The sequence below is a fragment of the Phalacrocorax carbo genome, chromosome 1 (assembly GCF_963921805.1).
Source record: "Phalacrocorax carbo chromosome 1, bPhaCar2.1, whole genome shotgun sequence".
In the NCBI taxonomy this organism is placed as follows: domain Eukaryota; kingdom Metazoa; phylum Chordata; class Aves; order Suliformes; family Phalacrocoracidae; genus Phalacrocorax; species Phalacrocorax carbo.
The window spans coordinates 192,013,963-192,041,307 of record NC_087513.1 but is presented as its reverse complement, the minus strand read 5'-3'; the positions used below and the strand labels follow the sequence as shown (position 1 = coordinate 192,041,307).

Genomic DNA, 27,345 nt, shown 5'->3' with positions numbered 1-27,345 from the left:
AAGTATGCTTTGCAGGGAAATACATTCCACCTTTACTTACAAATGTTTGTAGGTGGTAAAATAAGGATTTAATGTTTCTTTTACTGCTAGTCAAATATTGTTCACAAACTGTATGTTATCTTACGGTGCTTGAAGGAGAAAGGACACACCCAGGAAGGAAAAATAAACTAATGGTGCCAATGACTACCATGTAACAGTAAAAACATTTATTTCTTTATAATATTCTATACTTCTGTATTTTTATTTTCTTTCTAAGCTGATCCATGGACAGGAGAAAAGTGTGTCTCTATCCGTACATTTACTCCTTGTCATAAGTTTGTCACAAGTGCTTGGGTTTCTCCTACTAGTTTCTGAAAACTTTAAAGGGTCTGCAGTACTTCTAAAATAGTCTGGGCTTAGTCAGACAAAGAACTTGCAAAATGAAAGGAAAGCTTCCTCTTTTTCAGTTTAGGTCATATATAGTATTACTCTTTGGAGTAATGTATTATCACAGTGTCAAGGGAAAGTAGCAGATCAGAACTATTCTGTTGCATCTGAAGGATGTGTGAGAAACACAGTCCTACAAAAGTAAATGTTGCCAGACTTGCTTCTTTCTGTTCACAGTACCAAAGAATTAGAATGAGTTAGACTCTTGGGATGCCAAATGGCTCACTTTCTCTGCATTTGTGAAAATTTTAAAATGGAGACTTTAAACCAAGAATTATTTAAATGCAAGAGTCTGTTAAGTGGTCTTATACGTTGCCTGGACTACAGACTTTTTGGTTCATCGTATTTCTTCAACTAACTGTGATGAAGTTCTTCAACATGATTAAAATATGGAGGTCGTCTAAAGATAGGAATAGCATTAAAAATGTCTTTGCCAGAAGGGGAGAGTTGTTTTCACCTGACTAGTCAAAGATGCTAGCAACATTCTTTATCATTCTCACTGTCTCTCTGACTGTGGGTATTGCAGTATGACCAATAGCTCTGTACTAGATTTTCAGATTTTATCTTGAAATCATCAGTCATATGTGAGTTGTACTTTCTGGAAAACATCAGTAGTGAATCAATGTCTGAGTTAGTCATCCTAGGCTCCCTTTGTAATAGGTGGAGAGAAGTTAGGGCACATTTAGGGTACAATTCATCTGGCCTGCTTTAGAGATCTACTTAAAAGAGAGATAAATTGGGTACTAGAAATCCCTATCTTTTTCCATTCACTATAGATGTCATTGTAGACCTCTGCCTTGGTCAGATTAATTGTGACTCCTTTGACTAGGCTTAACTGAACTCTAGACACAAAACTTGCTTTATGACAAAAGCTGGAATGAAATTCTTTGATCTCAGGCACTTAATCCAGTCTAATGACATTATGTGTCTTAGTAATATTCCCATCCCATAGATAGCTATATTTTCTTATATACATGTTCACAGATACATATTCTTCTTTATGAGTACTACATGTAGATGATTTGAAAGTAGGAACTTTATATCCATCTAAGCAATTACATAATGTCTTCAACCTAATGATTGGCAGGCACATTCCATTTATACCTGGCATCTAAAACCTCTGAGGAATGTATATTATTGGCCCTCCAACAGTCCCTTATTTCTTCTCTATCCATCTAACAGTATGCAATGCCACTAATCTGCACCTTCCTCCATTGTAAAGTATTTTGAATACTGATGTTTCATTGTATAGTTGAGGGGATTTTCAGTTTTTTTCTTTTGTTTTATAAGTATACAAGTCTCCTTTTTTGCCTGCTGAGTGCTTGAGATCCTCGAAGGAGGCTATTCCTTGCAGTCTGAAGTACTAGCAAACTCCTTTATAAAAATCTTTGCCTTTCATCTTTAGCAACATCTTCCACAAAGATCTTATGTGAGAAATCCTAGCTGTGTTGTATTTAGTAGAGAAGCAGTGCTAGAGCTTAATCTCTACTCATGGTGATGGGATATGATTTCAAGTCCTTTGAAAAGCTTCCTTTCAAATTCGGTAGGATGAAGATAGACCCAGTAAGCAAAGCTACTTCCCGTGGAAGGCAGGCAAGCTTCTTCTGATTTCTTTTGCAGGCAAATACATTAAATTAATCTTAACACCATAGGAGGTTCAGGTCTTTGAAGGAGGGTTATCAAGACTCTTATAAAGTTTCTAACCTAATGGCACATTCTGAAAGTGGAACTTGCCAGTTCCCACAGCCATTTTTAAGATAAAATTGTATTAGTTGAGACATCATTGGTGGTCTTTACCTTTGTCCCTTTGGTCAGCAAGAGATACCCTTGTGAACTGTGCATAAAATACTGAAATTTGTATTTCTCAAATGGCAGCAATTGGAATAGTTTAGAAAAAAATGTTTTGTTTTTGTTTGATTTCTCTGGTAAGATAGGGATATTTTCCCAAAATTGGTATGAAAATATCTCTGTTACGTCCTAAAGGTGTGGGTGTAAATCAAGTCGGAAAAATTGAGAGTAGCCCTTTCTCTTACCAGGTAGAGGGTAATCAGTACGTGTTTTGAGAGCAGAAATAACTGCTGGAATAAGACACAGGGTAAATAGAGGAGCACGATATCTTCTGTTAAGAGTAGCTAGTCACCCTTATTATGTAAAACCAAGTTACCTCTTAAACTACAGCTACAAAGTTGAAGTAGTTTTAGCTATGGTGGTCAGGTTCACTTACGATGAGTTTTCTCAATTCTGCTCATTGTTGAAGCTGTCCTTGCTTACATTGAAGTTTTACTGGACTACTGTTTCTTTCAACAGTGCTTCTGTACCTCCAGCAGTGGAAAAGTGTGAAATAATCCTTTTTTTTTACACTGCAGCTGGCAGCCTGTTAATTACTGAGAACACAATTAATGCTAACCAAATAATGGAAAGATATTTTCAGTTGAAAATTGGTGTTTCCACTTAGCATAGTTCAGGAGTGTTTCAGAAATGAAAGCATTGCAACAGTGCAATTCACCTTGTAACATATTGTGGGAAGAAAATTGGTAGGTAGCTTATCACAGCATTTTATCAAAAATGGATTGGCTTTTCAACTCCCTTGATATCATTGTCTGTGTTTTGCCCAAAGCACTGTAAATGAACAGATTTCTTAAAGGTATGTGCTGTGGATGGACTGAAAGCTATTGGGTTTTTGTCTTGACAGAACGAACTATATTAAAATGTTGCAGAAATAGATTTTTTTTTTCTTCGAAGACAAGTAAAGTATCAAGTTTTTCTGATCTCAAAGATGTACAATAGTCTGGGTATTGTACATTGCTACACTGTTGTTTGTATTCCAAATGTAGTAACATAGAGATTGCCAGCCTATTTTTAAACTAAATGTTTTGCATAAAGTTAGCAGTCTAACTACGCAAAGTGAACTAAAGGACTACTTTCCATTGCCTGTCAAAATATCCTTTGCCTCCACAAAATCCTGACAAAATTCATGGCTCCATCTTCCTCAAAATCTAGTTGTACATATGTTTTCAAGAAACTGGGTGAAATGTTGGATGATAATCATAAGAATCATAAAAGTAAAATTCTACTGAATTTCTGTGTGCTGCTCAGAATAATAATATTGCTTTCCTGATGAAATATATGCTGCCTCTTCCAACTGCCTCTGAGAGTACAAACATTTGAAGATCATGGGATGGTAATAAATACATCTTGGTCTAATATTTATTGCCCTTCACCAACTACTTAGGGCATCAGAAGAGAGGTTTGCACATATATTTAATTATTAATTTACTGATCATTATGTATTCATGAAGCAGTTGTAATTTTCCTTGTAAAGTAACAGTAATTATATTCATTTGTACCAATTACAGATGTTTTTAAAGTTCTTTGATTTTGCAAAGTAGTGATTAATAGAAAACATTTTTAGTATAAATTTCATCATATCTATGGAACATACTCTGCTTCAGTGTTAACTTTTGTGGCTGAATGGTGTAACCTGGGGGACAGATTTTTTTTTTATATTACTTTTGCAAGAAATGTCTAATCGCAAAAACATCTTTCTCAGATGTATTTCTGAGAAATACCAAGATCATTATAGATAACTGCCAATTAATCTATTTTTTCATGATGTGTTTTTTTGAGTTTACACAAGACAAAGATAATAAATTAAAAAAATATAAACTGAGAAAAACTAGGGAAATTCACCTAGAAAAAAAAAAACACATATTACTGAGCTGTTCTTAATTTGCATTTGGTTCTTGTTTCAAATGTAAACAGCTGTTTTTATACTCTGAAGTTGACATTTCTTTAATATAACTTTTCATTTCCTTAAATTTATTTTATCTTAAGTCTTTTTTAGTTAATGCCTTGGTAATGCATTGTTTTAGGACTGCTGGCATTTTGTTTGGCAGCCAGGTAATCAATCAGGCTGACGTACAGATGTCTTATCTATCAAGCACTGAGTGAAAGAGGTTTGATTAGTAAGGAAAAATCAAGACATTGATTAAAGATGTTGCCTAAACAGATCAAGAGTTATGTCTGTCATAAGTGGCTCTTTTAATACTCTTTCTTTGGTCGAGGTAGAAGGAACTGCTCTGTGTGGCTGCTTGAGTCCAGGAGTGATTGTGGGGAAAGAAACAAATAAGACTTTTGAGGAATTTGAGCAAATAGAAGGAATTTCCAGTGAGCAAAAAGACATGTACTTACAGATGTCCAGCTGTAAAAAAACTGCTGGTGACTCGGTCCTCTGCCACGCAGACTCTTCATCACTTCCCAACCTTGATTTCCCCACCCTAAGTCTGTCCTGGTCCATTCCTCTCCCATTTCAGAGCCTCTCTATTATTCCTGCTCCAGAGCTACATCCTTCCTCCTCACAAATCTGCTCTGGTTAAAGGGAAACTGCCAACTTTCAGTCTTAAATCTCCTATCTCAAGATCTGCGCCCTTCCAATTGCCAAACCACTACAGTGTCTTTCATATCTGACCTTCCCCAGTCCCCTAGTTTTCAGCTGTGCTCCCCCTGACCTCAGCCATTCATGTCAGAGCCCTGGGGTATCCCTGCTTGTGGCTTTCACTCTTCCCAGCCAGATGCTGCCGTGGCATGCATTGTACTTCCACCACTTTGTGTGCACAATTACTGGTGCTCTGTTAGACAGAAGTGCTATGACACAGTATAAATTTCCATTGCAACTTCATTCTTGGTTACTCCTTTCAATGTACTTTTAAATGAGACCCTTATTACTCTGATTCTGTCCCCACACTTTGTTTCTCATCTCAGTTTAATTGTACTGCTTCTCATATATGAAAACTAGTGGATTGATGTGCTATGAAGAATATTTTCACTCTCTCTTTATAGCCTAGAGCTTAGGAATTGATTAGTTGGCTCTGCCACCTATGAAAGAAAGAAGCAATAATATCACTGCCTGGTTAGATTGAAAGCATTTTCAGCTTGTGGTGTACTGTCCCTGAAAGTTTGTAGAATACTACAAAGGGGTCTATAAAAGGCAGCTAATAAGGTTATTATCAATACCTTAAGACAGCTATACAGAAAACAACTCATAAATTTTCCAGTGCACGTGCAGACTGAAAGGTGGCAGCAACTCCTATATCAAGATTGCCCCAAACCTTCTGTTATGAAATGTTGCTATATTGTTTGCAGCAGAAATTTGATAATGATTTGGAATAGTGTGACTTTCAATTAAATTTTCAGCCATATTGTACGAAGTTACAAATAATAATTTTTATACCTTTTTACTGTTGAAAGTTTTCAGTTGATTTATATCTAGTAGGGGGGTTTAACCAACTTAAAAAAAGACCATAGGTATATACACACAATTTTTCCATTTTCTTTAATAGTAAATATTAAAAGCAGAATATTGTGTTGTCTTTTTTTTTTTTTTTTATAAAGGCAAAAACGTATATGTTTACCACAGACATGAAATGTCTCATTATTTGGGTAATAAACATGTGTGGTTTTTTGTTTTTAGGCATTTGGAAGTAGTGCAAGAACTATTTAGGTAACTCAGTAGGTTAAAACAATTACAATGCACTTCATAAATCATAAGCAAACAAGATATTTTAGGGAAGGAGTGTGACGGATGGGGTCACTAGATATACAATATGTCATTTAGGTAACTTAAGCCCATATTTTTCCCGTAATGTAGTAGATGAACTCATTAGTTACAATGAAAAACAGTAAGAAGAAGGCATCTGGCTTCCAACTGCCTGTTTCTGACAGGGTTAAGATCGCTAGGTCTAGTAATGTTTCTGCTTTGTCTACTGACATGGCCTTGTGCTGCAGAAAACTGATGAGGTTTGCTGAAAATTTACAGGCTTACTCTCACAACGTTCTAACATAGACAGATGCAATCAGTTCTATTTTTGCTTCTGTTCATGTTTATCATTTTGCTAAGTTGTTTCACATACTTTACATTTTTATAAAAGCATATGCAATACTGGTTTAAGATTTTTAGTAGATAACATACGGAATCAGTGTTCAGTACTGATTCTTTATTCCTGAATTCTGAAGGCTACAGAAGTGCTATGACACTGTATAAATGGACATAGAATAAAACTTGTGGATATACAGTCTTGTAACTAAAATTGCTTGGGTTTGGTGACCCATACTCAGGAGTTTATAATTTACCTAAAATTGTACTAATAATCATGCTGATCCAGAAGGCCTTATAATAAGTCTTTTCAAACATATTTATCAGAATTTCACAAATACTATTTTACTAGTATTCTTATTTGAGATGCAATTATTAATCAGTTTTATCTGTTCTGAATTTATTTTCCTTTGATTTACAAAAAATTAATTGGACCTTTTAAACCCTTATTCATTTAACTTACTTGAGGTTTTAAAAATGAGATTTAAAGCATTGGATTTAGGTAGTTCTTAAGATTTTTATTCATGGTGATAGATCAGACTAAGCTTAATTGACTTAGTGCAGTGTATTTATATAGATACTGGAGACACAGTAAGAAAAGCAAAGATACAAGTCTGCTTTCTGTGGAAATTAAGTATCCATACACTTACCTGTATATAGAATAACTTCTCTTGGTATTTTTTCCTAAACCATTTTAATCAGTGTTATGTATTTTATAGTATGTCATATCTGAACTCTATAACCACAAATTTAATTTTCCTTCAATTTTCAACTTCAAATGGTGCAATCCTTTAGGCATTTTATTCTCATTTGGGAACAAAGGAACAAGGTACCTGCAGAGTAATTAAGTACAGTCCTATTTATAGAGTCTTGAAATTAGTTCTGATTTTTAAACTTGCTACTCTAACTGGAAGGCTATTCCAGAACATTAATTCCATGGTGATGCTGTCACTTCTCAATCTAAATGTATTCCTGGTGAGTTTGCACTCAGTTTTTCTCATGCCAACTCTTCCTTTTAGCTTAAATCCTTTTTCTGGAGTTTGCACCCTGAAGACATATGTATATTAGCTGTTGTATACCCTCTCAGTATTAGTTTGGCCAGACTATATCAGCTAAACTCTTTTTTTTTTCTGCAAGTTGATCACTGTGGATCTCCATAGAGGCACATACATCTTCCTCAAATATAACAGCGTACAGGGTATCCTGTAACGAACCCTACCAAAGCCTTCTCTAATGCCATTAATACTTAACTGTTGCAGGAGCTATTTCTTCAGAGAAGTCTGGAATCAAACTTGCCTTTTCTGTGGCAGTGTTGTATTGGTAACTGAATAGTTACCAGTGATTGATCTATGCAGGTCTTTCTCTTTAGTCGTTTCCAGTTGATGAATTCCAGTTGTTATGGGAATCTCTGTGTTAGTCACTGGATGCATAGTTTTTCGCTATTAAGTGTAATTTGCAGTTCTGTCATAATGCCTTCTTATAATCATCCTTCTGTGCATCAGTTGTACCCTGTAACTTTGTCATCAGCAAATTTCACCAGATGTTTTTACTTTTTCACCTCAAACCTTTATTGATGTTTTAAACGTGATAACTCCCATGGTAGTTTTCCTCAGAATGATGTTTTTTCTTTTGAAACTCTTTGATTGCTGCTTCTTAGCCAGTTTCATTTCCCACCCTCTGTTAATTTTCAGGTTCTCCTGACTAAATTACTATCTGTTGTGACAACCCCAGCTTTACTGAATTTTATTACATTGGCCCTTATTTTCTTTGAGCAATAAATATTTTAGCAAAGCCATTTCGTAATCTGTCTTGTTCCATCGCATTACTATTCTTTACTCCACAACAAATCCTGAAATCCTGTTTACTGTTGAAAGCTTGTAGTTGTCCAGTTCATTTTTTTCCCTTCTTAAAAAGAGAAACCATGTGTGGTTTTCTCCAGTTGTATGTTGCTATCTCCACTTACTTGTTTGGCAAAAGTACTTGCTACTACAACAGTAATTTCATAGACTGTTTCTTTCAAAATTGGCTTGAAATCAGCTCATTCCCATAATTTTAATCCATTAAAATCTTTCTTCTGGTTTAGTTAGGGTATTTGAACTTCTACAACCGAATCTCCATTAGCTTTCCCGTCTTTAGTTTTGTGTTCAGCATTGTTGACCTTAATGAAAATTGAGGTAGGAGTACTCTAGCTTTGCCATATAGTGAACCATCTTTTTTCCATGTTCTCTTTGCATTTGCATAATAATGGAGCCTTATGCTATTTTACTTACCATTCATTACAAGGACAACAATCTGCTTGACTGGCAGTCCAGTCCTACTCTTCCCTTCATTTGAGAAGTGTCGCCTTTGTGTGGATGAACTTTAAAGAGACAAACAAGCAGAAAATTCATTAGGATCATTCTGCAGATCAGATGTCCTCCTGTGCCAAATATAGGCAGTACTAAGTAGATACGGATTTTTTTACTTCCTGGCCCAGCAGATGCTAAATGCATTTTATGCAGCTCATAAATCCAGTTTCTACTTCCTGCTTCACAAAGAAGGGCTCATATCTATTTGATAAGATGTGTTTAAGGCACTTAGCAGAAAGAGAAGAAGGAAGTGGCTTCAGCATTTATGGCTGTTAAAAGAAGAAATTTTTCTGCTTTGTATTTTTAAAAGCCTTTTCTGTTCTATCTGTATCTGTTAATACTTGTACACATGAAGAGGTTTACGCTACCATTAGTTCGAACACATAAATAATCTCATATAGAATTCTTTATGTGCACATGCATACACACACACTTATGCCCATGTGGTAAATATGTAGATATTTTATGCCTGACTGTATCAAACAATTGGTAATAAGTTGTGTGATTTTTATTAAAGTTACATTGCTGAAGCACCATTTGTTTGGAATAGTCAGAAGGGCAGAGCTTAATCTAAGTAAGTAAAACATCTTCCATAACATCTAAACTGTTAGAACCATTGAGGAAAAAAAAGTTCCTATTTCATACATAGGCCAGCTATATTTTATAATCAAGACAAGTGATCCAATGAAAATGAGGTAGTTTGAAAAGAAATTAAAAAATCATTTTGAGTGCAAACTTTTTGTCACTAAAAATAGCTAGTCTGTTGCACTAAAAAGTGTAACCAAAAAGGTGAATATGGAAGTTATTTACAACTCTAGCTAACTTTCCACTAAGATTAGCAAATTATTCTTATTTAATTAAGTTGTGTCTGTTTCACTGAAGTAGCTAATAGAGGTATGCTTTTCTCAGTTACAAGATGTTGTAGAGTCCGTTTCAGTCTGGAAACATTCCAAACTCAACAGATTTCACTTGCCCATCTCTATAAAGCTGTGTTTATTTTGTTCTTAACATGTGCCTGAATTACAGAATTTTACCTTTTGTGGGGAAGGGGGAGTCGTCTTTTCATTTGTGTAAAAATAAATTTATATTCAGTGTAATGATATATGTGTAAAAATGTGTATAATACACATTTTAAACAAAAGACAAAGCAAACAAAAGGTCTAGCAGTTTTCTTTTGAATGCAAGCTTAATATTTACCGACAGCAATAAGAAGACTAAATTTACTATAAAAGCGTAAGTCATGACATTTTTCTCTTCCAGTAGTCTCACAGATCATACAGATATGCAGTTGATAGGTTATAATTTTTAATGTTGTTTCTGCTGGCAGTATTTTGCTGTTTGATTACTGTGTGAGTAGTGGACTGTAATTTCTAAATGTCACTGAGCTTGCATAATGCAACTTTGGGCTCCCTCTTCCAAGCATTTATATATGCCAAACAGCTCTTGAAAGCAAAATGTTTTGAATGTAAAATGAGTTTTAAAGTTTAAACCACTAAGATCTGTGGGCTTTCTAACACATTTCTGTCTTGTAAAACCTTATGTTCATATTATTAGCAACAAAAAACAAACTAGGTTATAAATATTGTTCATAATCTCTGTTTCACTGCAGAGACACCAACTGTATTTCCAGAAAATATCAAAGATAAAGAAACACCCACACCAGTTGAAGATATTCAGCTGGAAAGCTCTATTCCTCATACAGATTCTGGAATTGGAGATGAACAGATGCCCAATATTTTGAATGGGACAGACTTGGAGACCAGCACAGGCCCTGATGCTATGAGCGAGCTATTGTCTACTTTGTCTTCAGAAGTGAAGAAATCTCAGGAGAGCTTAACGGAAAGCCCCAGTGAAATCCTGAAGCCCGCATCATCAATATCTAGCATCAGCCAAAGTAAAGGCATCAATGTCAAGGAAATACTGAAAAGTCTCGTGGCAGCCCCTGTTGAAATTGCAGAATGTGGTCCGGATCCTATCCCCTACCCAGATCCTGCACTGAAGAGAGAAGCTCAGGCTATTCTTCCCATGCAGTTCCACTCATTTGACAGGTATATGGCTGGATTCATTATTTTATATTGATGTAATTCAGAAGTTTGAAGGACTTTTTTTTTTTTTTCAAACGTGGTTATTCTTCTATTGGTTTGTATTAGACTATGTGAAAAAACAGCTGCATTACTTCTCCTTTTCTGTATTAACAAGGTGGACGGTATAGTATAGACAAAAGTAATTCACCTTGTTTTTCTCTGTCAGCAGTGAATAAAACTCTACAAGGTACTTGGAAAACAAGCCTGTTGTAAAGAAATGTTTTTGCAATAAAATCTTTTTTCCTTTAAAACAGCCTTTTAGTGAGGAGGAGGGGTAAGATCTGCTGATACAGAACAGACTGCAGAAATTCAGCTGAATATTCTTTCAAAGGCTTAAATCTTAATTGGATCCATCATTGCACTGTTTTCTCGTACTGAAATGCTTCGACCATGGCAAATTGTTTGCATGGTCATGGTGGAAACCAGTTTCCTTTTAGGTCTTTAAACAGCAAATATGCTCAAAAGTCAGTGTTTAAAAATAAACTGCTGAACATTTCCACAGAGAGTCCTTTGTCTTTTTAGGCTGTAACTTGCTAGCTTCTAATGAATATACTTTTCTTTAAATGTCCAGTCCATCTCAGTTATCCTGAACACAGAAGTTGTGATAGGATGTGCAAATGACAACACCCTTCCAGAAGAAGGGTAACCTGATCCATTGTGGGTTCAATCTTAATGTGTGCAAAGAGGTAACTCGTACGAGTGTTTGCGTGCTTACATTTTGCAGTATGACAAGATCCATGTAGTTTCTTCATAAAATGTTTTTAAGAAGTAAAAAATGGAATCAAGACTTAACTCAAAGATAAGGTTAAACATGTCTCAAAGCTTTAAGCAAAGTTGTAGAAATAGATTAGTTCATCGTGCAGGTACAAGAACCAAAATTCTGGAGGAAGTAAAAAATAAACAAGAAAACAGCTATGTTATGATTTATGAGAAAAAATCCATCTGCATTTACAGAAGACCTGCAAAAATGTCAGAAATGTCTTCAATAAAGTCTTAAGAAAAACAATATGATATCACTGTTTGCAGCATAATGTGAACAGTAAAGTGCAAGAAGACAGACGAGAATTTTAGATTAAAAGTGAAGAAACACTTTTTCATTATGAATTCCATAGAAAAGCTGTATGCCGTTTTGTCTGTATATATGTATTAGTTCTGAGGCTGCTTTGCTGAAATAATTCAATAAACAGATAGCATCTGTTGTAACAAAGAAGATTGGATCAAGATAGGAAAATTGAAATGTGCTTTAGAAGCAATAATATATCCCTTTGTAATAGTATTTTAGGTCTTAAGGCCATTCCAGAGAAAGCTCACTTAGCAACTATTTCATTGAGAGGATATTGTTTTGTTCATCAATCTGCATGTTTCGATTTTAGAGCGATTTCAGTGAAAAATATTTTTTTCCTATATAGTTAGGGATTTTTCCTTATCCTCTGTGAGGAACCATCATATTCCAAAATGCATTCTTGTATGTTAAGCAGTACAAAAATTTGTGCTACGTGTAGAATTAATAGCACCTAACTGTAAACACCAAAAGATTACTGTAGATTTCTACCTGGGTCAATTAAGAAAAATACTTCATTCAGAGGGTTGTTGTTAATTCACAAAATGCTAGACACCTAAATTAAAATGGAGCGTATCACCTCATAAGATGTCTTTGTCATCGTTAGAGGGAACTTAACATCAGATGGTTGAAGAGATGAGTTTTATTCTGCATTTCGAAATTATAGCTTTATAAGAAAGCATTAAAAACTGTAAAGGGCTGCAGTAGGTTGGCCATAACCTGTATTTAGTGTGAGCACCTCCATTACATGATTCTTGCAACAATGTGACTGTACATTTTGAACATCATTATTAGTGGTTGCTAATATAGAATTATGGGATTATTTGAGAGGTGTTTCACATCTAGAGCTTATGGATTTTGATGGGCATTTCATACTTAATAGGTTTGCTTAGGAGCTAGAAGGTTTAGTGTTTTGGTTTCTCCCTGTCCTCTTACCCTCCTTACCAAGTTGCTATTCCATGCTTTCCTGTACAAAGAGTACAGCTGTGTTTGTGTCTTCATAGCATAGGTTGTGCAATGTCAGCCCTTGGCATTGTTTACTTCTTCAGGATAAAAAGTGGTAATAGTTGAAGTTTAGGCAAAAGAAGACCCATTTACATAATTTTGGGAGGAATATTTTGTTTGTCTTAAATAGATGATCCTGCTATCTGATTTAGGTGAGTGTGGTAGATCATGCTTTTTAATACAACCAACAACTATGAAGGGAAAATTGGCAGGTTCAGTTAGGTCCCAGAAGGGTCAGGAAGTATTAGAATCTAACCCAGGTCAGGAAGGGTTAGATTCTTTCCTCCAACTAAATGGATGTTATTGAACTGTGGGCATCTTGATAACAATACTGATGTTCTTAGCCCACAGCACCTCAACTGGCTGGTTGCACTTCATGGCTGCATTACAGAATGATGACCACTGTTCAGGCAAATACTACTTCATGCAGCTTGCTCATATTTCGGAGTACTGGCGTGATCGCTGTGGCAATCTTTGGAGGCAAAAGATGGGTGGTGGTGTCACTTTTCTTTTACAAATTACAAAGGAGGAGCAGATTGAGATCCTGACCCTATAAGTTTTCAGGGGGGTTGAAACAAAGGTTAGGGGGGGAATAAACCTTGAATAGTATATTGACATAATATTAGCATTAATTGAAGTATTAACTGAGAAAGCAACTTGAATTTTAGCTGCTTGTGATTTATGAACATTTCGTGTTGCCTGTAATATCCCAATTATTGAAAAACTGAAAAAAATTGCAGTGTGATTGTTTTTTCATACTTGCTCAGGTAAATGTAACTGCATTTACTGATATAAAATGACAATTAACTAATAGATACTGAATATCTTTTAAAAGCCAATACTGTGCCAGTGGGCCATATTTCTGTAGGATCTTCTGTTGCTGTAGTTTATGCAGCTTTTGGTACTTCACAGAGCAATGTGGTTATTGGTCATGTTTATTCCTTCTAGGGAGAATCATGAGCAATGGAGTGTATTGTTTTGTCATGTTTTATTTGTTTCAGTTTTTATAAAAAATACATAGTGATTCCATATTTGTAAGCAAATTGAGGTTAGAGATATATTTTTCACTTTAATCAAAAGATATTCTTAGGCCTTGTGAGGCTAGACTTATTTTATTTTTTGCATTTGGATGGCTGAGTGCCTTGTAAAAAGAAGAGTTGAGGTAATAAATAATAGAAAAATAACAGTATCTTTGTTGTTTTAAAGATATTTCTTTAACTGTAATCACTGACTTTACATTGCAGGTAAATGCCATATAACGCAAACTCCTGTAAATAGAATTGAAGTTAAGAATTCTATGTTATCATTTAATGTGATGTGTTTTGCTCTGCATGTTCTTCTAATTGTACCTTGCTAATATGGTCATAAGAGTCATTGTGTAATAGGTTACAGTGTATTCATCCACAGAATTTGTGCAGTTATAAATGAAATATAAAAGCAGAAAATGTGTCCGACATGTTTTATCAAACAGGACTTGTGTGTAGTTAATGTATGCAGCAGTTCAAGTACGATCGAATGTAAATGATGAGGTGATATTGATGAAAGGAGGGGATTGAGGTCTCGGGGGGCGCTGATGACGGATTGAACAGAAGCGGCCTTGCACCGCACGTAACTCAAGTCTGTCGTCTTCACCGCTCAAAGCCGTAATGGGAGGTGGCAGTCTGAAATGAGTTGCCACGGCAAAGAGTATTATTTTTGAAATGCTTTCACACAAATCACTAGGCCCTGCATACAACTTAGTTTCATGCTTTAATGTCATCAGGAGGCACAAATTGGTGTGTCTAATTGTTTGCCACCTGCCAGCAAAATGAGCTGCCAGCCAGCCAGACGGGTTTGATTGTCTGTCAGCTCTTCAATAGATTGAGAGTGACAACATCAAAAATTTCACTTCAAACTCTGAAGCTTTGAGCAGCTTTTCAGAGACCTCTTCCCCACAAGTGCTTCTGGACAACTGCATTTTTCAATTAGTTTTCAATATATCGCTGCCTTCTGCCTCATCTGTCTTAAGGTAGCTGTAATTACATTATGAGCTATATAAACAGATTTCTGGGACACTACAGCCTGGATCCTCAAAGTTATGACATGTCTGTTAATGTCAGACTGAATTCCTTGAAAATGGCATCCAGGATGACATTTTTTGAAGCAAACACAAAGGGTTATTTCACCTAGATTTGCAACTAATGGAGCATAACTCATCAATAATTCCTTTTTGCTTTCTCATCTTTTGTCTGACAAAAATCAGTCCCTGTTATTGATTTTTAGGGTTTGGGCATTTCTTGTTTCTGTTTTTTTGTTGATTTGAATTTGTCCCACTAGATGCAGCCTAGACCATTAACATTTGTGAATTTATTTGTGATTCTACCCAATACTGCATTCTGAAGCTTACATTTGTTCCATTCTACTTTTTTCCAGTGGAGAGTTTTTAGAGGGGAGCGATTATTGAAATTGAGAATGCTCCTGCTTTTGTGTCTCATTTATTATTTTTTCAAAGTGAGGTAATTTAGATACATTTTCTATACTTAGCAGAATTATTTCAATAGGAAGTATGCTTGCATAAGCAGAAAATCTTGAGTTCCTGGAAATGAGAAGATCAGTTACTTTTGCTGCAATTCCCTTTTAATCCATTATCACTTCAAAAATTGGAATACTATGGGTTTGCATAATTTAAATGCCCAACAAAGTCTTTACAAGCATATTTTGAAATGTTTTGAAGGGGACACTTTAGACATATTTTAGTCTTGGTTTTCAGTTCTTTTTTTTTCCCCGTATAGAAGGTCCTTGGGGCCAGTTTTAAATGTATTTATATCCTAGAAAAGGTGGACATCTTGTGAAATCCAGTCAGGACTGATACATGTCCTGCCAGTTAGTACAGAAAAAGAAGGTCTTCAAAAAGTATGTTCAGATAAAATTCTATGTTTTATGTGTGCAGGCTATATTTAGAAGTACTACTCAGATTATCTAGGTGTTTTATTAGAATAAACATTTTCTTTTTTTTTTTTTTTTTACTGATTGGCAGAGTGGGAAATAGACAAGAACTGTGAGACAAGATGCACTGAAGGCTCAGATAGAGAAGATCAGTATTTGTCTGTTTTATTATTGGCCATCTTTGCGAGACCATTGATATGCACTGGTGTCCACAGTCGGTTTTATAACATAGCTACATTAGGAGATTATATTCCTGTTAAAGTCATTAGATTCTCCAAAAGGTAATTATTGATGACTTTGGGTATCACAGTAGTTTGTGAATACATGAATGAAAAAATTAATCAGTAATGTGTGAATTAAGTGACTCATCTGGGGTTCCAGTTCACTCTCAAAAATTTTCCTGATCTTTGCGCACTGGAGATTGTGGTCCAAAGGAAAGATCTGAGAGCTTCTCTCTCTAGAATATCTTTTCTAAGGCAGCAGTTAAAATACAGTCCAGAGAATGGGAGGTGTGATTTCAGATCTTGTTAGACAGAGAAGGGAGCTGAAGTTGCATTGTCTGTATTCCCAGAGTGTGTCTTAAGCACTCATTTACTAAATAAAATGGGGGACAAGGTGGAAGCGCACCTCCATCTCAGCTCTTCATTTAGAACAATTTATCTCAAATTTATTAATATGTTCAAGTCAACAAATATTGAGTATATTAAACCTCAAATTTTTCATCAAGCTTTAATCACACTCTTGGCTGTCATTTAGCAATTTGTACACAGACAGCTCTTTCAAAACTCTTCTTATAACCTGTGTGATGTGTGTCTTTTCATATACCATATGCATGGAACTGTAGCTGTATCTCAACTGAAGCTTTATGTATTTTTTATCAGAAGAAACCAGCATCTCTCTGTTCTTTAATGTGATTCACTGGATATACAGCTGCAAATTATACTGGATTTTTCTCTTACTTTTTTTATCCTAATAGGTCACTGTAAAATCGCTATTACAGCTGTTTTGACTTTTACAGGACTGAGGCTTTTTAACTCTTGCTTTTTTGGATTATTTTGCATCACATATGCAGGATTAGGTTCCTCGCCCATCCTCAGTCTATACCTCATACTGTTTGGGTTGTTTTTTTTTTTACTTTATTCAGTTCTGTTTCTGGCATTTAATACATGACATTTTCACTTATAGTCTATTCACATTCTTCAGACTGATTAAATTTCCAATTTCTCCATTCAGCCAAGACCTTTCATTTTTCTTGATAGTTAGCTTTTTAATATCTTAGAGTTTTTCCTTGTTTCTTGTCAATATTGTAGATTATTTTAGATGCTTCAGATAATTTATCCTGAATGCAAAGGAGATACTACTGACTGGGAATCAGGGGTAAATACTCACTCTCTTGCTTTATCTGAAAGCAAAGATCAATGATCTTCATCTCCTTGTCCTTAGACTACACCTGAGATGATTCCCTTTCTTTTATTTAGAAACAAGAAATCTCTATTTAGTAGATGAAAATTTTTTGTCCTTTAAGATTTGGATATTTTGATGAATGTATGGTATCAAATGATTGAAAGAATCCATAGTAACTGGACAATAGGCACTAAGGTTTCATTTGCATAAGTCTCAAAGATTATATACTTCTGTGAGCCTTCCATAACTCTTCAGTATACCTCACATTTTTTTAATCCAGTTTTTCTTCTCCATGACTGTTGACTGAGTTTCGTCCTTGATTTCAGATGAATCTTATCTTAAAGCAGCCAGCCTAACAGAAGGTTGTCTAAAGTAGGATTCAAAATGTGCTGTTAGTACATGCTAACGATCACTTGTAACAGACTCAAATCACAATCTAGGGCTGAAATCGAAAAGAATAGTGAGTAATCAGCAATACACATTTCATAAGGGACTGGACATGTCTGTAGGTATGGAGAATATGAATACCTTTCAGAGAAGAAATACTAAGCTGTCTTTTCAGAGGTTAAATTAATCTAACTGTAGGAACAAGATAAAATGTAATATAGCAGACAAATTGTCCCCCATTTTCTTCTGTGATTTCCTCTGAAACGTCTGGCAGAAGTTGCTGTTTGACACAGAGTACTTCTGTGAAAAATCTGGCTGAAGTCTGTACTGCATTTTGAAGAGCACTTCTTGAAAATGCTCATGCTTTCTGCTGCTGTGGGGGAGGAAGGGAGGAGCAAGAATATTAATTCAGCCTTAAGAGGTTTCACATATCCCAGAAGAGTATAAAGTGATTCTAATTTAATTGCTGCTGTTCAGATAAGTAGCACAAGACATCCAGTGTTGGAGGCTTATTTCTGACCTCTTGATTGACCAGAGTGATTAGGTTGGAAGGCCTTTAGATTTTAAAATGGAGAAGAGCTACAGAATGTGGATCACAGAGATAGAAACAGAAAATATAGTGCTGCATAACCTGATTTGTCTGTCATCAGGAAAGTTAATTTGAGAAACTATTTTTTTTAATTTCCATTTTCTCTTTTTGCAGTTCAACTTGTTGACGGTATTATTTTCTATCTAGTTATTTGATGCAAATTACTAAAACCCAGAAGGATCCTGTAGCCATTTGCTGAAGTTATTTAATGAACCAGCAATGCACAAGTGGTGTGCAGGATGAACCAGCAACACTCATCTTAAACATAATGCGAATTCTGATGACTGCAGGAGTAGATTTACTATTTGAAAAGGACACTCACTGAGCGACAAAATGGTGACTAGTATTCACAATTCTTTTCAGAATTGTAAACTATTGATGAACAGAGACATAAAATGAGTTGCTACAGCAAATTACTGCTAAGCTTTTGTTGACTAAATAATTGATGATTATTTGGGACCATGATGATGTGATTCAGAAAAATGTGGACCACTTTGGAATGTTTTGGAAGTCTGAAATATGTTTTACAAAACAAAGCCTAAAATGCAATGGTGGAAGTGTACGTAACCTTTTCTTCTACTCTGTAGATTTCTCTTCCTCCATGAAAGGAGTACCTGAATGTGCTGTTGGAGTGGTTTGACGGGTTGAAAGGGTTTTTTTCACTTGAGAGTGGTCAGTCATCCTCTTTTGCCTTTCTTGTTCTGCGGTTCCTCTGATTGTTTTGCACATTTTTTACCACTCCACTCTGTTATTCATACAGTTTTTCAGTCTTCTTCATCTGGATGTCATTCTGTATTCACTTGCTGTGTTTTGTTTTATCAGTAAGAATAAGACATTTTTGCAAGGTCACTGTGTATGACATGTCAGAAAGCTGCATTTCCTTTCCGTCTGGGATCATAGTCTCACTGATTTTGCCTATTCTTATGGTAGAGAGGTTTCTCTTGGTGTTTCTTGATAATTTGTCACTCAGTAACACCTGACCTGTCTTAATGTTGTGATTCAGACCTACAAAATAATGGCAACCATATGTAGAGCATTAGTATATGTGGGATCTGGGCAAGATTGTCCTTTCTTGCTATGGAAGCTGAGCTTTAGTCTTCCACTGCACTCTTAAGAAAAGAGTCTTTGCCTTTATAGGGGCCCAGTACGTTTGGGGTTTGGACTAGATGACCTTACCAGGGTCCCTTCCAACCCAAACTATTCTACTATTCTATTATGTCTGAGAAGTGAAGCTGACATACGTGGTCTTTGCTATGGAAAGTTAGGTGATCTTTTAGATATTCTGAAAGAGCACTGAGCTGTCTGAAGATAAGGAGGAAGACCTTGAATTTAGCTTCATCTTCTTTGGAAAAGTAGCAGCAAAGTAGTACTTTTGCATCAATTGTGTCAGCGATTTAGCAGGTACCAATATCAGACCTTACATGGAGGGAAAAATTATTTTACTTAAAACCCAAAACAAAACAGATCTCACTCACACTGTCTCATATTTGCGAACACTAAAATGGGTGTGTGTCTAAGGAGTCTGTCCAGCAGTCAGGCACCATCCATGTTTGTCCTGATGCCGTGAAAAGCCGAAATAAAGGACTCAACAGTCTGAATGACTATTAAGCAGGTATTCTTTATTGCAGTGCTGGATGCACAGGGGATCACTCCTCCTAATGTGTGCGCCCGCACAGGGTTAATTGCATAACTTATACAAGCTCTACATACATATTCATGGGTTTTCTGAGAAAAGAGATATTCATTATTTTCCGAGAACTCATTATCATATGCAAATGTCCTTTGCGCATGCCTGTTGGTGTCTCCAGGTGGTTGTCAGGGGTCTCTGGATGAAGGATACTCTCTTCCTCACTGTGTCCTCCAGTTAACTTTTGCTTTCGCGCAAACTCGGTTCTGAGATCACGTATATACTGTCCTTGAGGGTTGGTCTGCTCTGGTTTGGTGTTTAGTCTGCAGCTCCTTATCCTTATGGTTCTGTGCACCTGCTTTTTTAAGGTCAAATGCTGTCATCATAAGTTTTTGTTTAGGTGCTTCTTGTCTTGAAGCCTTTCTGACTCCCCCAAAGCAAAAAGTTTTAGCCACAACAGCTCTAACTCTGTCAGTCCAAATGCTAGGTCCAGGATCTGCTGCAAAGACATGGAGAGCATGGGACACCAGCTCTCAAGTCTTCCTCACATCTCCTGGGTTCTTCATAGGTTGTCAACTATTTTCGGGTTTTGGATATGTCTTTTTTTACATTTATGGAGCTGCCAACAGTCTCTCTGTTCTTCCCCACCTCTTTGAGTCATCACCATTCACTGTTTTTGTCTCCAAGGTCCAGTTATCTTGTGAAGCTACACACACATGCCTGTGATCTTGATGACCTGATAATCTATGCCATTAGCATAGGCCAATCTAAGACACCTTTTCCTGCTCTGTCTTTCCTTCTTGTGCCTTATCACCCAAGTATTCCCATTCATTCTTCATTCACACCAATCTTAGCCTTTCTATTGCAGTTCTCTACGAAGATGCTGTAGGTAATGATAGTAGTTCCCTTATGAAATTAATATGAATGGGAGATGCTCCCACTTAAGATACAAGTCCTAATTTCTTCTTGTGTTTCTATGGCACTACAGGGACTCTACTTTTGAATACTTATTCAGTATTCCTGAACAACCAGAACTCAAGTATTTGATTGAAGCATTAATTGAGCTAGAGATATTTGTATCTGTATAGGAGCTATTTTAGGAAATTCCGTGGTGTTATGAAGCAGGTTAATCTAACCCATGTAGACCCAGCTTTATTCACTTGCAGCTGCTGCTATGTAAATGCTTCATATCGGCAACAACTGTAAGAAGTTAATAACTACAAACAAATGCAATTATTTTAGGGTCACGCATCTGAATCAATAGCTATTGCATTGTGCAAACTCATCTTCTTCTAACGTAAATGGAAGGAGGCAGAAAACCATCAATATGCCTAGAATTACTTTTCTAATAGTACATGCTTCAGGGTAGTGGTAGAACTTGTTCAGAATGCAGAGACATCAACTGGCAGTTACCTCTCTAAAAAACAGTGAGAAAAAAATTGCTTATGGATTGTTTTGTACACTGTCATCATATGAGAGGAAATCACCAAAAAATAGCACTTGTACATAATTCTCATAATGGCATCATCAATATAATTTGCATCACCAGTCTTTAAAATCCAGGGAGACTGAGGTTTTAGACATATATGAACAAATTACATTACTGCAAAAAATTTTCACACCTTTTGATCCATCATGTGCCATCATATTTACATAGAGGTGTAATGAAATAATTGCCAAAGGAATTTCTGGAGAAAAATGTTGCCTTATTGCCCTAAATAGTTGCATTTTCTTGCTGTTTTATTTGATCACATTGATTTAATTTAAAGAAAAATATATCTGCTTAACCAGAAAATGCATGTATGATAATGAAAATGTATCTTTTAACATTTATAAATATGTTTTGTTTCAGGTCTGTTTTTCACTCAGGTTTTCAACTGAAATAGAATTTTAAAGAGCAGTTTTTAATAGATAAATGGAAATATTAAATGGAAAAATGTAAATATAGTTGCCTGCACTGTCAGCTCTCCAGTGTTGAAAAAATATTAATTAAATGCCTCTGTAATATTTTCTTTCTTCTTCCCTTTTAACACATACAGCAAGTCTTCTAGTTTTGAGATTTGAAAAAAAAGGGTGGTTCAAGGTTAGGTGAAAATGTGTGTGTTTGAATGCAATGTTGTCTATATATATCTGATATTATGTCAGATTTTTTATATGTAAGCCCTGTTCTCTTCTTAAAAGCTTCAAATTCTAAAGACTGCTTTTTAAACCTTATTTTTCAATATCAATATTGTGAAAGCAAATATTTAGTGTGTTGCATTTTAGGTGTTCAATTTTCATCATATGCTGTTGATTTAAATGAGTATGAAAGTTTTCCACAGGGCTGAGTGCAAAATTATGTTTGTCAACTGTATTTGCAAGAGCAGTATATGCAGAGTACTGAATTAACTACTGTGTTCAAACGTTCAGATGACTGGCAAAAAAAATTGTCATCTTAGATAACTTCATTAAGATCAACAAATTAACATACTCATTAAGACTGCATGCATATAGACTGTTAGTATGCTGACATCGTTTCGAACACTTAACGTTTTCTTTGCAACTCTAGAACGCAGGTGACAGCAATGTTCACAACATATCAATGAAGTGGTGGGGTCTTTCCATTTTGTGGACACTGAAAGAAATATTAAGTTTCTCAGAATCTCATGAAGCTGCAGACAAAGGATAGGACTATTGCTTGATGGTCTATTAATGTAGCCTTACCCAATTTCAGAAAGGTTCAGAAAATTGACACTGTTATGTGTTCCTCAGCAACAGCATTATAACACGGCATAATCCCATCATAAACAAAAACTCTTGCTAACTCCATTGTGCAGTTTGAGAAATCTTCCATTTCTTTTTCCACAGGAGCGTGGTTGTACCAGTAAAGAAACCCCCTCCAGGTAGTCTGGCTGTTACCACAGTTGGAGCTGCCACAGCTGGGAGTGGACTGCCACCGGGTAGTACACCTAATATATTTGCTGCAACAGGAGCTACACCAAAAAGTATGATTAATACAACAGGTATTGTCCTTAAATATTTTTGTGAACCTCATTTTTCTCGTTTGTTTTTTGTTTTGTTACTTTTAATGGTGTTTTGTTTTTTAATCATCTTTTATTTGTTACTGTTTTTGTACTTCTAAAATAAAAACCTGGAAAGATTAAATCTTGGCCTTAATTAAAGTAAATGTTTTCTCTTGGTGAATCTTTATAATCTTTGATAGTGCACAATGGACTTGCACAGTCTTAAGTAAGTGAATAACTAGCCTTAATACTGTTTTGTGAGCGTAGTTTAGGATTGAAATGAGCTAACTTCTCCAGTGCTCTGCAATAGAGATGTTTGTATGATCTATACCAGTTAGTCCTTCCTTATGGCTTGAAGAAAGTAAAGACAACTAGCTGCTTAATAAATATATTGTAGATTATGGGGCAATTACTATTTGTCGATGAAAATTATGCTATGATTTTTGCAAGGTTCTTCAGTGGGAATTTACCTAATTTAACTGTAATCCTGCCTTATCAGCAGTTGTTTATTGTGACCTATGGAAGGAGGACAAGACCTTCTTTTTTAAATTTTTTACGATAGTAAAAATGGGATGGTCTATCATGAAGGATCCTGTTGACCACGGAGACTGTGGTTTCCATTCAGAAATTAATCCTTACTGAGAGCAACTGATGTTTACTTAAACGCCTTTGAAATGTCTGGCTATGGTCTATTTTCTTTCTGAACTAAACAAAAGCACTTGAGAGAAGAGCTCTCTTCAAGGATATCACAACTTCAGTCAAGGGTTGAGAAAGTGAAAATCTCCCTGGGGCTGCAGAAAATGGAGGGGGAAGCTTTTGGCATCCTTCTGCTTCATGGAATAATATGAAGGCACACTCATTTTTTTTTTCTTTCCTTTTGCAGATTACCTTTAAAACCTGGTAATAGAACTTTGATTTTTCTAAGGATAAAATATGTTAAAATCTAATTATCCTGAGGCAGATGGAAGGAATGAATGCTCTGAATAATGTTATCACTTCTATGAACAGTTTCATTTGTGTAGCCACTTCTGTATTCTTGAATGGATTTCCTTTTAGGTATTCTTATGTCATGCAAAAAATATCCTACATTGGAAACCTTGTTTTCCAAATGATACTGAATAGTGTAAGCTTTTCAGTCTTCTCACTGATTAGAGATCTGAAGTGTTTTGGCTGGAATGTAGTAGCTCTTCTTTGTAAGTAATTGCATTTAAAAATCAGTCATTTCCCTGACACTGCTCTTAGTAGAGGACAGTATTGCAGATACCATGGTACATTCACTGTGGATTAAAGGCTGCTTTTTTTGGTAGATCTTATAGCTTCATTTTTTTAATGCAACTGTTTTTGTCTCCTAGACTATGGATTAGCTTGATTAAAGGAAAAGTATTGATTCAATGGAATTTCAGCAAGTATCAGATTTAATTAGGACTATATGTGTACTGAACTTCTTTAGTGATCTTATTTGGTAAAGTCTTTTATGCCTGAATTATTCTCAATGAGCTTTATTGATGAATTCTCTTAAGAAGTAGTTTGAAATGTCCTTTCCCTCCAACCTTTGTTAAAGATTTGAATTTTATATCAACATTTTAGAAATGCTAAACACATTAGTGACAGTAAAAAAAAATAGTATCCCATTGAAAACATATAAATGTATATTAGATTAAAATGCTCATTTTGCCATTTTTAATTACACCATGCCTACAGTAGTTAAAACAGTAATCACGTATGTCAGTTTTTGAGATATATACATGAAGTATCCAGATACTTTCTGGTTTATGCACTTGTAGTCTGTGAAATTATCTATGTCATTAATGATTTTAACGTAGTGTATACAAGTTCATTGAATAGCACTTTTTTTTTTCGCTATGGTAAAAAACAGTATACAATTTTTTTAGAAACACTAGATGTCCCCCCAAACCTATTTACAGTTGTTTTTACAGTGTGTCACAGATACTGTAGAAATACGGTTATATTTTTGAGGTATATTCTGTGCTGGACTTGTGCGAAAGGTGTTTTTTTAGTTTTTCATGGATTGCAGTCAGTGTTTACATTCCATCTGCCATCGCTGTTGTAGTCAATGTCTCTGTCACGATGTAATGAGATGTATGTTACTGAAGTCCTTTTAGTGCTTTGAATGTATCTTTGGGAGATTATAGGTTTTGTTCCTTCGTCTCTTTATGTAAGAAATGGGTTTTATAGGTTTTAGATTGGATTTCTGTAATTCATATCCCGATTCTCACTTCTATGTTAATCCGGTAGTTTGAGGTCTGTTTGACCTTCTCTTCTGGGAGCCTAGCTGGTTAAGCACCTACCGTAGCAACTGTATTTTTAAACAACCTTAATGAAGAAAATTTGACTTTGGGAGGAAAAGTGAAGGAGCAATAAAAATATGTTACCAATGTATATATGAATAGAAATATGTAATAAATATAAATATGTAAAGGATATAAATATATAACTAATATAAACATATAAATACACATGTTCACACACACATGCACGTATATATGAAACCTTATTCTTTTTTAAGCTACCCTATTCCCAGCTAAATTGCTGTGATTCCTAGGTTGGGAGAGATAGTCTACCTTATATTTTCATTTTTCCTTCTCAGTGTGTTTGGGTACATTTACAATTTATATTTAGTCCAAATCAGAACCCACAGTGTAAGCCACAGTCCACCTCCCACTTGCTTTATTAAAACAGCAGACTAAATCAGATCCTAGTCTAAACGCTGAACCTCTGCTCTGGTGTCAGCAAGCCCAGCAAATCCTGCTGCATTTTGATAGTGTTTTGAATATTAATGTTCTTAAATGAGCTAGTCAAGATTCTGATCTTTAGCTTAATTCTTTTATCAGTAAAAATTACTTAAAGGCAAATTAAAAAACAAAACAAAACAAAACAAAAAAAAAAACACAAAAAACCCTGCTTCTAGAGAATTTTGCACAGTTACCAACATTTGACCTGTACTTCACTGTCAGCTGGCTGCTCAAGCAGTTAAGAAACCATTAATGCTTTGTAGAGCTTTGCAGGAAACTGAAAAATAATATATACCTGTGTAATGCGAAGGGCAGTGACACATCAGCTGCTAAAACCGACCAGCCACAGGGAGCTACCAGTTATCAGTTTTAAAAATCGGCAGAGTAATGCTACTGATGGCTAAACTGGGGTTCTCCACCCCTCGTTGCTAACTTGGATAAATCCTGCCTGTCGCCCCCATCTCTGGTAGCGTTGGAGCCTGCTAGGCTTTGAACTCCAACTACAAGACTGTTCGTTGCTTCCTCTCTTGCAGTGACGTGTTGCACAAGGACTGTGTGGCAGAACAGGGGCAGCATTTATCGCAGTGCTCTTGCTACTGTTCAGGCCACTCTGAGCCTTTTCTGGTCTGTTTCAGAGAGGCTGAATGCACAGTGCCATTTCAGCAAACATGATAGATTGGCATTTAGAGTTTAAGTTTAGCCTTTAGCTCTGACCCAGATCATGTAAAGTATAAATGTATGCTCTGTCTGCATCTTTTCTCTGGACAGCTGTTCACAACCCATTGAAATGACACCCCCACTGCCCTTCCTACTTATAAGATCTTAAAATTCTCCTTCACTCAAGGAAAGAAACAGAAAAAGTAAAATTAGAGTCTTAATACTACTCAGACACTAGTTTCCCCCATTACTTCATGAAGGAATACACATTTTCTACCTTCTCTGTCAATTTTTTAATTTGCAATTTATTTTCTGCCTGTTAGTTGCAACTGGGCAGTCAAGAGGTGTGTGCATATAGATATTAAAAAAAATAGTTAAACTTCTATTCTCCACTCAAGCTCATCTGAAATATACCTTTATTTTAGAAAGAACTTGCTTTACAGGATGATGTAAAAATGTTTTCATCTTTGGAATATAATTTGGAAATAATGAAAATGAGGTAAGGATTTATTTTGCCTCATTTAATAGCTTTTTAAGCTTGTTTTTGTTATACTAGCAAAACAAGGTATTAATTTATGTGATAATTGTATGGAATGTTTTTAATTGTTTTAGAATAAATAACGTTATTTCCTTACTTAAAAGTAGACTAATAAGACAAAGACTGTATTAAAAGTCTCTAAAAATTATGTTTCTTCAGACTGAATTAAGATCTGTATTTTTTGGGGGACAGGTGCAGTAGACTCAGGATCATCTTCTTCCTCTTCGTCATCCAGCTTTGTGAATGGTGCTACCAGCAAAAATCTCCCAGCTGTCCAAACTGTTGCTCCAATGCCAGAGGATTCAGCTGAAAACATGAGGTACACAAGTTCTATCTTTTAATATTAACTATAATTTCCTCACCCACAACAACTTCATACATACCAAATAGTAGAAAAAGAAAAATATATAAAAATATATTTTAACTCATTTAATATGCATTACTGTAGTTATTAATGCAGTCCAGTATGGATTTAGATAATTTTTCGGTACTAAAAATGTATAAACTAAAATAGCACTTCACTGAAAAGTGTAACTTCTAAGAACGATGCCAGATACTAAAACATCATTTAAAGTAATTTTTTAGTTGACCGGCTCAGTAGTGATAGTAGGATTTGGAATGCAAGCACAGCTTGGCAATGGAGCACTAGCAAGTGGAAGGAGAGACAC

The 27,345-nt window shown here is 35.5% G+C and overlaps 1 protein-coding gene across 7 annotated transcripts in view; it reads left to right on the top strand.

Annotated features, from left to right (window-relative positions):
* Positions 1–27,345, top strand: part of NBEA (neurobeachin) — a 505,018-nt gene that overhangs the window by 187,295 nt on the left and 290,378 nt on the right. For all 7 annotated transcript variants that reach the window (XM_064441021.1, XM_064441019.1, XM_064441015.1 and 4 more), the window contains 3 exons: positions 10,256–10,694; positions 22,575–22,729; positions 26,870–26,996. In XM_064441021.1, the coding sequence (XP_064297091.1) occupies positions 10,256–10,694; positions 22,575–22,729; positions 26,870–26,996 (721 nt within the window). The remainder of the gene's footprint in view (positions 1–10,255; positions 10,695–22,574; positions 22,730–26,869; positions 26,997–27,345) is intronic.